Raw genomic sequence first — 12,647 nt, 5'->3', positions numbered from 1 at the left:
GCTGGGAGAGATAATCCGTGGTTTTGGGGTTGAATACCATCTGTACGCTGATGATACTCAGCTGTACGTTTCAACCCCAAATCACCCCAGCGAGGCTGTTGAAGTGATGTCCCGGTGTTTGGAAGCCGTCGGGGTCTGGATGGGGGACAACAGACTCAAACTCAACCCCTCCAAGACTGAGTGGCTGTGGCTACCGGCACCTCGGTTCAATCAGCTGACTCCAACGCTGGCCATAGGGGGCGAACAACTGCCCCCTGTGGAACGGGCGCGCAATTTGGGCGTCCTCCTTGATGCCTGGCTGTCAATGGACGACCATTTGGCAGCCGTGGCTAGGGGGGCGTTCCACCAGGTTCGCCTGGTGCGCCAATTGCGCCCCCTTCTGGACCGGGATGCCCTACGCACGGTCACTCATGCACTGGTGACGTCTCGCCTGGACTACTGTAATGCTCTCTACATGGGGCTTCCCTTGGGACGCGCACGAAGACTGCAGCTAGTCCAGAATGCAGCCGCGCGGGCAGTCATGGGGAGTACTAGGTACTCCCACGTAACACCGCTCCTGCGCGAGCTGCACTGGCTACCTGTGGTCTTTCGGGTGCGTTTCAAGGTTTTGACCACCATCTTTAAAGCGCTCCATGGCATAGGGCCTAGTTACCTGCGGGATCGCATCCTCCCACATACATCCCTGCGGCCAATTCGCTCTCACAGGGAGGGGCTTCTCCTGGTGCCGTCCACTAGGCAATGCCAACGGGCGACACCAAGGAGTAGGGCCTTCTCTGTGATGGGCCCAACCCTCTGGAATGACCTCCCCCCCGACATTAGAACCACCACTGACTTCCGCTCCTTCCGGCAGAAACTGAAGACACACCTGTTCCGACTGGCTGGTCTGGCATAATTCTTAACGTCTACCTCCTGGCATATATATTTCCCACTGGTTTTTTAGGGGACTTAATTTTATAGGACACTGGGGTTTTAAATTTTGTATATTTTAAATTATTTATTTAGCAATTACAGTTCTGTCTATTTTATCCTCCTCTTATTTATGTATTTATCCATTTAATAATTTTTAATTGTTATTATGTATGATGTTTTTGATATGGACTGTACACCGCCCCGAGTCCCTTTTGGGAGAGGGGGCGGTCTAGAAGTGCTAATTAAATTAAATTAAATTAAAATGTGGAGGACAGAATTCAAAAAATGGGAGAAAAAAATGAGCAAAGAGATAAGAAAACTGTGGATACTGACAACAAAGTGAGCGTGGTTGGTAATGGCAAGAGCGGAATATGGAAAGATGGATTGGAACTCTACCCCAAACTTCAAAGCACAGAAGAAAAGAGAGAAAAATTGATGGAGGTAAGGAGAGAAATATTGACAGAAGCACCAGTGATAACCAAAGATAAGCTGACGGAAAGAGCAGATGCTGGGTTTCGAGCTTTTATGAGATACGAAAGGAACAACATGTTGCGAAGAGAAGTTTATACAAGATTTATTAAGAAAGTAACTAGAATATTAATGCTACAAATAGCAAGAGATATAAGACTGCATTATTACTGGAAAGATACAGGTTGATGCAATGAAAATGTATAATAAAAACTAAGCTAAATTTAGTTTACTAGTAGTATGTATAAGATGAAGTGATATTAGCTATAGTTAAATAATGATTAATGATAACAATACATATAGATATATTAGATTGATAATATGAAATTTTATATAAACAACACATGGAGATTATGAGAGGAGGTTTAAAAACTTTATCTAGAATATGTTATAAAGATGTATTGTGATTGGATGATTTTAGGATGATTTAATAGAATGTTATCATATAATCCTATTCTAGATTTTGAATATTATATATAAAAGGATGTAAAAACAATTATAGTCAAATTAAGGTTGAGATATATAATTGTGATATACATGAATATAGGTGAATTTAAAATATGTGATTTGATATGAAAAGCAGGTGGTGACTATGGAAGAGATGCATGCAAATACTGTAACCAACTGACACACTTTCTACAATTTGTAAAGAAAGATGGTTTTTTAATTATTATTTTTATGTTTGTTTGTCCTTGTTCACAAATAAATAAAAATTGTTTAAATAAAAAAGAAGAGATTGGACTGCCATTTGTCAGAAATGGTGTAGGCAGGGTCTCCTGCTTGGGTGGGGGTTGGACTAGATGACCTCCAAGGTCACTTCCAACTCTAATCTAATCTAAAACCTCCCGCAGCACTTTTAAATTCAGAATTGAAAAATACCAGGATAGAGAAATAGCCATTCTGAAACAGATCCCTAAGAAAGTGAGAGAGAGAAGAAAAAACTATTTGCTACTAGTGAAGAAATTATACCAGAAAGGGGTGTGGTTCAGATGGCTGATGCCTGAAGGTATGCTAATTTTCTGGGAGGACACAAGAGTCAGAATCAATACACCCATAGAGGCTCAGGCCTTTATGGAAAAAAAATAGAGCCCTCCTAGATAAGCCTGATGATACTACACCAGATACACAAGACACGGGAGGGGCCGGGGCTCTGCTGGCGGGGGGAGAAGGGGCAACATCGAGAAAACTCAGATCACAAAAATGAACAAGAAAATCTGTTTGATGTAAAGTGATTGAAATTATTTGAAGATAAAAGTTTATATGCTGACAAAATACCATCGATTTGTAATAATCTAATGTATTAATAAATGAAATGTATGAGTACGGGGGGAGGGACCACCTCCTGCATATTGTAACTGCCAAAATTTGTAACTTATTCCACTACCCTTTTCCTTGTTTATTTTTTTAAAAAACCAATAAAATTTTGTTTAAAAATAATAATAATAATAAATTCAGAATTGAAATGCTTGATGGAATATAACGTCATGCAATATAGAGTGTCTCCAGCTGGGGTTTTTATCTTTGGGGTGATTTGAACAATATGGCGACTTTAGCTTTAGGGTTATAATTATTCCACTAGACACACAGAGCTCTCCAAATTTGGCAACTGTAAGGCTGGTGGGCTTATTCCCGGAGTCCGAAGTCTTGGACAAGTTTGAAGCCTCCTGTGCTAGAATATTATCTGCAGAAATTAGCAGGTCACCCAGGATGATGTGTCCTCTTTCTAATCCACTGTTTCTTTGACTGCTTGTTTGATGCAACTCTTAGACGAAGGAAGGACTCATCAACCCTCAAGCAAACGTTGGTTTTAAGTGAATTTCCTAAAGTCCCTCCTGCCTCGCTCTGTGCCCAGTCAGCCCACAGCACGCTTTTGGCCTCTTGGTTCCTCTAAGAACTAATTACCTGCGGGATCGTATTCTGCCCCATACATCCCTACGACCCATCCGCTCGCACAGAGAGGGACTTCTCCAGGTGCCGTCTACCAGACAGTGCCATGGGGCGGCGCCTAGGAGCAGAGCCTTCTCTGTGGCGGGCCCAGCCCTGTGGAATGACCTCCCCCCGGATATTAGGACCACTACTGACCTCCGCTCCTTCCGTGTCAAGCTCAAGACCCACCTTTTCCAAATAGCTGGCCTGGCTCGACCATAACTTAGTAACGCTCCTGATGGGTTTTTTTAATTTGGTAATTTTATTAGGGGATTTTAAATTGTATTTTTTAACTGTCTTTCACTTAAGTCCATCCTCCTCCATGCACATATGTATATGTCTCTGTTTTTGTATATATGTTTGTCTTATATGTATTTTTTATCTGCTTGATTGTACGCCGCCCCGAGTCCTTCGGGAGAGGGTTGCGGCTAATCAAATAATTATTATTATTATTATTATTATTATTATTATTATTATTATTATTATTATTATTATTCCACAACCTGTCATCACTTTCGGGAACTTAAGACACGTTGGAACAGCAACGGCCTTGCTTTTACCCCAATTTTATTCTTCCTTTTTAAAATGCCGTTTTTATAAAACAGACAGCAATGTCTTTCCTGCTCACTGGATCCTCACCAAATTGTTTACATTTCCTTCTCGTGATGCTAGAGTTTTGATTTAGCTACAATTACGTGTCCGTCCGTCCCTTTCGGCTGGGAAGGTTGCAAACCCCGAATGCCTTGAATCAGACGTTTCCTCCTCCTCATTCAATACTGATTTGGGCTTAGAAAGAAGCTGCTGCTTAGTCAGTTATGTGGCTTTAATTACTGGGTTCTTCTAATAATTCTTTTTCCCTCTCTAAATACCAGGTCTCCACAAAACGCCAGCTCTTTGTAAAACAAAAGGGAAGCGAGGAAAGGAAATGAGTAATTTCCCCATTGCAAGTGTCTATGGAGATTATTCTCCGTCATCCGGGTCACGGTTGTCCCAAAGGTGCTTTTTAAAGAGGCAACTGGACTTTCTGGCCTTTTTCTTTTGAAGACGTTTCGCTTCTCATCACGAGATCCAGGGTTTTTCTGCCTCCTGGTTGCAGATCTGGCAATTCTTGTTTTTTAATGTCCTGGTGAGGCCTGGACTGCAAGATCCTGAGCACAAGTTATCTTAAAAGGATTGGGGCTAAGCACCCCATCTCCTCCAGGATCCAGAAAGTGGACCTTTCCTCTGGGCTCCAGCCGTCTTCTCCCTGCCTGCTTACAAGCTTCAAGTAGGGCCTTGAACGGCCACATTGTGTCCCGTGTCCAACGGTCCAGAGGATGCCCTGCCAGCTGCTGCAACTTTGTTGATGGCAACAGTGCCATCTTCCTGTAGATGAGCTCTCAGGCCAGTACAATTTGGTGCCTGCTTTTTTCTTGTAAAGTGGAAGTTCCTTGTTTGTTCTCCATATTTTCCTTACTTAGCGGTTTTTTTTTAATTATAATTAAAAGAACCCAGCAATTAAAGCCACAAAACTGGCTAAGAAGCAGCAGTGAGTTTCTAATCCAGAATCAGTGCTGAATAGGAAGTAGGAAGAATGGCCGTCTGTACATTAAGTGACAAAACCTTTGTCTGAAATGGAATCAGATTTCAATAAAGGAGAATATTTGTAGTAGCTCAGGATTGAAATGAGGGGTCCTTGGTGCTCTTTGAGCTTGGTGGTTTTCTTGAAAACATTTCATGACCCAACTAGGTAATGCCATCAGTGCTAGTATAGAGAGGGAGTTTCCTGCCTAAGCAGGGGGTTGGACTAGAAGTCCTCCAAAGTCCCATCCAACTCCGTGATCCTGGAACTCGGGGTTGGTTGGTTTGATGATCTGTTGGTTGTTTCTTTAGCTGTCCATAATATTCTCAAGCATCCTCTCCAACACCAAAGTTGGAGGTATCAACATTTGAAGGCAGAGATCTGACTTCAGACTTAGCCACTTTAAGACTTGTAGACCTCAACACCCAGCTATGCTGGCTGGAGAATTCTGGGAGTTGAAGTCCACAAGCCTTAAAGTTGCCAAGTTGCCTCTATTCTAAAAAATGCTTGCCGCAACTGGATGTGTCCAGTTTAATGAAAATAAGTGCCAGGATTAACATGTTATCAGTATTCCAGTATTTGAGGGGCTGTCAGAAAGAAGAAAGGGGGGGGGGGTTTCCACCGATTCTCCAAAGCACCTGAAGGCAGGAGATGAAGCAAAGGATGGAAACCCATCAAGGAGAGAAGCAACTTAGGAGGAATTTCCTAACAGTGAGTATAATTAACCAGTGGAACAGCTGGCCTCCAGAAGTTGTGAATGCTCCACGTTTTTTAAAAGATGTTGGACAGCCATTTGTCTTAAGTGCTACAGGGTCTCCTGCCTAAGCAGGGGGTTGGACTAGAAGACCTTCAAGGTCCCGTCCAATTCTGTTATTCTTCCTATCGTGCTTCTTTATTGTAGCTTTGGCTTCTATACAATGCCATTCTACAGATTTGCTGGCTAAAACCTTGGCTGGGTCTCCTTCTGTTGCTGACCCTATTTCAGGGGGTCTACCATCGGCTCCCGGAGCCTTCTGGCATTATTAATGACCACAACCGGCCTAACTCTGTCTTCTGGGCATCAGGGTCTTGTAAGGAGGAGACATCTGGGGCACCTTTAAGACCTCTGGACTCCCAACTCCCAGAATTTCTGAGCCAGCCATGCCCCCTCCCCGCCCTGATCTCAGGGTAGGGTGGATGCACCAGGAACGTGTATATCTGTAGAGCTATTCATGTGATGCTTCCTCCAGGTCAACCATGCCCAGTTTTACAGATCCTCCATCAGTATTGTGATCAACCTGACCCCTCCTCCAGCTGCTAAGAGGAAGGGGATCAGCCCCCACCCCCATTGGAGTGGGAAGGCTCAGCAGTCTCTTCCTAGGAAGGCTTAGCTGACAACGGAGCTTCAGCGGAAACCAGCTGAAAATTCACGTATCAGCAGATTAGAAGCCCGGAAGTGGGAGCCGTAATCTCAGGGGGTGGGATTAGTGATGGGCCTGTGACAGGGGAACAACTGCTCAAAAATCCTGCAGGAGCAGCATCCAGGTCAGGGGAGACCAGGCAGCCAGGAAGGAGACCAAGCTGTGGCCTTCAGGGGACACCCAGGCACCTCAAAAGGGATCCTAGAGAAGAGATTCAGGGTGCATTGATAAATAAGGAGGAGCCCCTTGGGGTCTTAGTTAAACAGCAGGGAGATCCATTTCGCTGCTTTTTTTTGGAAGGCTCTGCATGGCTTTCAGTGACCCAACCAAATGACTTTTATTCTTCATCATTTTTATTTGTTTATTATAAGCCATCCAGAGTTACTTAGTGGGCAGCCATATCAATCAATCAATAAAATAATATCTGCCTGGGCTGCTGATCTGTGTAAGATAACCCTGCTTGGGATGCACACAGGAGTTGTGGCAGGAGTTGGCACCTATTTGTAAGGCTAAGGCGGCCAACTGTGCCCCTTGGATGTCCACCCCAAAGGCTGGGGCAAAGGGGTTTGGGGCTGAGCCCCCTTCATGTCCTTTCCGGGGGCCTTTCTGGGCATGTGTGAAGAGCTGGGGGAGGGGTCCAGCCAAGAGCAATGAGAAGGGAGGAAGGGGATCCAGGAGGGGCTGTGGGGAGAGAAAAATAGCAGGGCACCAGCTCAAAAGTGGACCTCTGGAATTGCTACAGATGCTGAAAGGGTTTGAGAGACCCCCGGGCCAAATCTGGCTTCAGACCTCACACCGAGCCCTTATTCGGGCAGCTCCCGTGAAGCGAGATCCTCTCCCTGTCAACCATGGGGAGCGATTCAGTGCACAAGGGACCCTTTGTGGCTCCCTGCAGCGGTCGAGCCTGGCCAAAGGAGAGCAGGAGGGTCTGTCTCCCCTCCTGGGAAGGCCCTGAAGGTGGGCACCTCCTATGCCACTGTCCTCAGAGAGACTGGCAGCTGCCGTGGTCCAAATGACCTTGGCAAGGCCAGCTGCCTTGACTGCCCACAGGCCACACATCTTGTGTCTACTGTCCCACCTGGGGGGCTCCGTCTCTTGGCGGGAGGAAGCCCCTCCCCAGGAAGTCACCCCCCCCCCGCAGAGCTTCATTGAACTGGTGGACAGAAGCCCCTCCCCCACCCAGCCAGCCACTCACTGGCGATGCCGCTGCTTCACTGCCCTCGTTTTCAGCAAGTGGTGCCCCATTTAAAAATACATTTCTGAAAACCAGAGTGGGGAAGCCCCTTTGCTATGTGGGGAATGGGCTGCCTGGAAGCCCCACCCTCAGTGGTCCCACCAAGCCCTATAAATGCAGCTGGACTTAGAGCCAATTAGGCAGCCCCAGTTGGTTTAAGAGAATTGAAAGGGCCCATGGAGGTCATCAAGTCCAACCCCCTGCTATCACAGGAGACCTATACTATTTCTGCTAGAAGGCCATCCAGTCTGTTCTTAAAAGCCTCCAGCAATGGAACCCCCACAACCTCTGGAGTTCCACTGTTTAATTGTCCTCACGGCCAGGAAATTCCTCCTTAGTTCCAGGTTGCTTCTCTCTTTGGTTAGTTTCCACCCATTGCTTCTTGTCCTGGTGCTTTGGAGAAGAGGGGGACCCTCCCTCCTCCCCTTGATTGCGCTTCTCTGCCCTCTTCTCAGAGACTTTTTGGGAGACTGGGATCCTGCGCATACCCTCCCCCAGCTCCCTGTCAGCCATCCAGCAATCGCTCCCCCCCGCCCCCCTCTATCTTTTGCCCTATGGGGGGGGCTGCAGCCGGTTGCTGAGGACCCTCCGAATGTTGGGCAGGGCGCTGCCTTCTCCTGACCCCCCAAGGCCCCAACAGCCTCTGCGGAGCCCCCTTCCCCCAGGAGCCCTTGGTGCTGCCTCCTTCGCCCACCCCCCTCGCCTTGCACTCTCCCGCCTTATGCCTTGTTCATGATGCAGAACGGCTGCTGGAGCATCAGTGGCCACTAAGTGGGGCAGGAGCCCTGAAGCCCTGGCTGCCTGCAGACGTCCCGGGTAGACTCCTGCCCGGAGCAGCTCAGGGTCCCCCCAGCCCCCAGCCCCACTCGCCCGGCAGCCTTCCTTCTCACATTTCCCGCTCTTTGTACAGGTAGTCCTCGACTTACGACCACAATTGAACTGCAAATTTCTGCTGCTAAGTGCCTTTTGCCCCATTTAGTGACTTTTCTTGCCACCTTTACTAAGTGAATCTCTGCCATTGTTAAGTAAGCCAGTGCTTCTTCAATGGAGCTGCCTTCCCTGCGTACTCCGCTCATCAGGAGGCTGCAAAAGGGGATTGATGAGCCCCCCCAGGACACGGCGATCGTCATAACTGTGAGTCTGTTGCCAAGCATCCCAATTCTGATCACGTGATCACAGGGAAGGTGCCACGGTCATAAGTGTGAAAACCGGTCCTAAGTCACCTTTTCAGGGCTGTTGGAACTTCGGTCACTAAATGAACTATTGTAAGTCGAGGACTCCGTGCATAAGAGCCTCCCAGCTCCCCATCCAAGCACCGGATGCGCCTTTCAGCACCCCCCCCACCCCCTCTTCTGAGAACAAAGCTGCTTCCCCCCCTGCCCCCCCCCCGGGTGCAGCTCTCAGCCTGAGTTCGGCTGCCCCACCTGGCTGTGCAAAGCTCAGCGGGGGAGGGGGGAGGCAGAGCCTCACCTGGGTGCTTGTGACTGTCAAATTGAGGGTGGTGGGACGAAGCTTCTGGGGGTCCTCAGGGGTGGGCGAAGGTATCAGCGACCCAGAAGGGGAGGGAGGGGCCTCTTCCAGCTCCTCCTCCTCCTCCTCCTCCTCATTGTCATCGATCATCTCAAACTCCTGGAAGTCTTCCTGGAAGGTGCAGGTGGGGTAGGGCTGCTCCCCCCTACCCAGCCCCAGGCAGTCCTGGGGGGAAGCAAAGGAAGAGCTTAAGGGCCCTGCAGGAAATCTCTCCACTGGGCTGGGGCCCCCTCCCTCAGGAAGGCTGCATTCATGCCCCCCCCCCATTCAGAAGACACCCCCCCAGCTGTCCTGTGTTCTTAGGCCCCGGGCATCCAGACACGTGAGGAGGAAAGGTTTGCCCTGCGCTGGCAGAGGCTGCTGAGGGGGTCTTATGGTTGGGCCATGGGTGAGCAGCCCCCCTCCCCACAGGCAAAGGGGCTCAAGCTGGACCCTAAACCCTCCACAGTCCCTACCAGGTGGGGAGGACTGGCCTTGCCAAGAGCTGCGCAGCCCAGTTCTTCCTGGGGGCTGCGTCTAGGTTGGGGGGCTGGGTCTTCAGAGGGGGGCAGAAAAAGGCAGAAAAGAGGGAAGGGTTGGCTCATTCAGGAGCCTCATTCCTGGGGAGGGAAAGACCCCCCCCTCTCCTTTGGATGGAAGGCTCAGCAGGAACCCAGGAGGAGGAGGAGGAGGAGGGGGAGGAGGAGGAGGAGGAGGGGGAGGAGGAGGAGGAGGAGGGGGGGAGGAGGAGGAGGAGGGGGAGGAGGAGGAGGAGGGGGGAGGAGGAGGGGGAGGAGGAGGAGGAGGAGGAGGGGGGGAGGAGGAGGGGGGGAGGAGGAGGAGGAGGAGGGGGAGGAGGAGGAGGGGGAGGGGGAGGAGGAGGAGGAGGGGGAGGAGGAGGAGGGGGGGAGGAGGAGGGGGGAGGAGGAGGAGGAGGAGGAGGAGGAGGAGGGGGGAGGAGGGGGGGGAGGAGGAGGAGGAGGAGGAGGGGGGGAGGAGGAGGGGGGGAGGAGGAGGAGGGGGAGGAGGAGGAGGAGGGGGAGGAGGAGGAGGAGGAGGAGGGGGAGGAGGAGGAGGAGGAGGGGGAGGAGGAGGGGGAGGAGGAGGAGGAGGAGGAGGAGGAGGAGGAGGGAGGAGGAGGGGGAGGAGGAGGAGGAGGAGGAGGGGGGGAGGAGGAGGGGGGGAGGAGGAGGAGGAGGAGGAGGGGGAGGAGGAGGAGGGGGAGGGGGAGGAGGAGGAGGAGGGGGAGGAGGAGGGGGGGAGGAGGAGGGGGGAGGAGGAGGGGGGGAGGAGGAGGAGGAGGAGGAGGGGGGAGGAGGAGGAGGAGGGGGGGAGGAGGGGGGCGGAGGGTCTGGTGGGACATCCTAACCCTAACCCTCCCAGCAGAGACTTGACAATGGGGCCAATCGGTGGGTTTGGTGCCCAAAGACTTCCCCCAACAGCAGCCCAGGGGCCGGAGGTCCCCTCCCTCCAGCCTTGCCGTAACAGCCCCAAAACTGTTGCAGCCATGGGGAGGCATGGGAGGAAGAACCCAGCCCCTCCCCCTTGAAGAAGGACCCAGCAGGAGCCCCCACCTTCCTTGGAGAGCCCCGGGAATCGCATTCCCCCCTTTCCTGCATTGGGGGGGGGGGGGAGTCCTGGTAATCACTGCCTGACTGGCTGCTTTTTCAGGCAAGCAAAGGGGAAATCCCCGGGGGGGGGGAGGGCAGGGGACAGGGGAGCCAGCTTTGAATGCAAGCAGGCTGATCTGTCTGTCCATCTGGCTGCCTCCCTGCAGGGCCTGAGGGCACGGGAGACCTGGCTGCTGGGATCACTTAATATATTTTTTAATGCTTTTACATTTAAAATAGTGCAGCTGGTCTTCCCCAAGGATCAGGATGAAAAGAGAGGGGGGGGAGAGAGGGAGGGAGGGAGGGAGAAGGGGGAGGGGAGGGAGGTAGAGAGGTAGAGAGAGGGGGAAGGAGGGAGGGAGGAAGAGAGGGGGAGGGGGGAGTGAGAGGGGGGAAGGAGGGAGGGAGAGGGGGGAAGGAGGGAGGGAGAGGGGGAAGGAGGGAGGAAGAGAGGTAGAGAGAGGGGGAGGGAGAGGGGAGGGGGCAGGGAGGGAGGGAGGGAGGGAGAGAGAGAGAGAGAGATCTGGGTTGGCAGGCAGGGAATCCATATTCCTAAATGAGGGAGAGGCGGCCACTTGGTTCCATGGCCTGGACTGGAGAGCTGGATTCCTCCAGAGCTGATTCAGCCGGCTGGTGGGGCTCTTCCCTGCCTGCAGCTGCTCACGGCCTCCCCCAGACCGATTTGGGGGGGGGTCTTTACATTGAGCCTCAATTCTTTTTTCCCTGTTGCTGCTGTGACCCAAAGGTCCAGTCCAGACAGGGACAAGAGCCAGCTGACCCTCACCCAAAGCTCAGACTCCAGCCAGCCCCCCCCCCCATCTGCCTCTGTGGATCCAGCAGCTGCCCTTTAAAGAGGAGAGCAGGCTTCCTGCCCCCACCCCTCCCCCCTGGGGGTCTCCTGGGAGGGTTGATGGAGGCGACTCCTGCAAGCCACCCATCCAGGCTCTCCGTCAAGGGGGAGGTCCTGGAGCAAGAGCGGGGCAGGAAGGTCGGGCCAGGTGAACTGTGGGGTCCCCCTGTGTAAAAGGGGAGGGGCATTCCCCGCTTTGCCAGCCCCTCCCACCCTCAGCTTCCCTCACCTTCTCGTTGTGGTCAGAGTCGTAATTGAGGCCGATGCCACAATCGTCTGTGATCTCGGACAGGTCCTCATCGTCAAATTCCTCCAGGCTGATGTCCTGGGAGGGTCTGCAAGGGAAGCAGGAGGAGACCCCCATGAGGCTCGGAAACCCCTGGCTGCCTCACCCTCCCTCCCTCCCTTCCTCCCCCGCCCCACCCTCACCTGCCAGGGGACCTGCTGGGCCTGGAAAAAGAGGCGGCCCCTTGCCCGCCTTCTTCCAATTAGCCTTAATTGCAACAGCTGAGCTGGTGGCTGATTAGGGAGGGGGAGTCCTTGGGGGCCCCCCAGAGCCTCGTCTCCTGGAGCAGAAGCCCCCAACCCTCCCTGGGCACCTCCTGGCCTTTGAGGCTTCCCGGGGGCTCAGCCTGCTTCCTGCCCTGCCCTGGCTACCTTCTCGCCCCCCCCCCATAACCTAAATGGAGGAGGGGGAGCCAAACGTGGCCCTCCAACACCCAATCTGGGGGAAGCCCACCTAGGCGGAGAGGCTGGTCCAGCAGCGGAAGAGTTAAGCAACCTGATGAGAACATGGTTGTTATGGAAACCATCCTCTGAAAGCCAGAAATGCTGCCCTCATCTGTACATTCAAATCACGTAACTGAGATGGGAAGCCAGGACTGCAGCAAAGTCCCCCCCTCCCCATGTAGCGGGAGTGGGCCAGAGCCCCCGGGAGGCCCAGGCCTGGCTTGGAGGAGGCTCCCCCCACCCCAGGCCTTCAAGAGGGTGGGGAGGCCCAGCCATGGTGGCCAAATGCAGAGAACGGACGGAGGGGTCAGTTGGGCTTCCTGGGGAAATGCTTTGGTCAGCAGCACTGCCCTCTTGATAGCCAGCTGACCTCTTGGTGGCCCAGCGGCTGCTCTGACCAAGGGGCTCAGGGAGCGATTCCTATCAGGGTCTCCATTCCTTGGGGCCACCC

General features: G+C 52.2%; 2 protein-coding genes across 3 annotated transcripts in view; both read right to left on the bottom strand.

The window, feature by feature from the left end:
* LOC309394511 (nucleoside diphosphate kinase 6-like) overlaps positions 1–12,647 on the bottom strand; it is a 435,625-nt gene that overhangs the window by 390,514 nt on the left and 32,464 nt on the right. The window lies entirely within an intron of this gene.
* Positions 1–12,647, bottom strand: part of MAPK8IP2 (mitogen-activated protein kinase 8 interacting protein 2) — a 44,364-nt gene that overhangs the window by 20,825 nt on the left and 10,892 nt on the right. For both annotated transcript variants that reach the window (XM_081957748.1, XM_081957749.1), the window contains exons 2-3: positions 11,697–11,802; positions 8,969–9,193 (exon numbers count right to left, since the gene is read on the bottom strand). In XM_081957748.1, coding sequence (XP_081813874.1) covers positions 8,969–9,193; positions 11,697–11,802 — 331 coding nt within the window. The remainder of the gene's footprint in view (positions 1–8,968; positions 9,194–11,696; positions 11,803–12,647) is intronic.

Source organism: Natrix helvetica (assembly GCF_964273705.1).
Source record: "Natrix helvetica genome assembly, chromosome: 6".
Taxonomy (NCBI): Eukaryota; Metazoa; Chordata; class Lepidosauria; order Squamata; family Natricidae; genus Natrix; species Natrix helvetica.
This window is presented reverse-complemented; position numbering and strand designations above follow the sequence as displayed.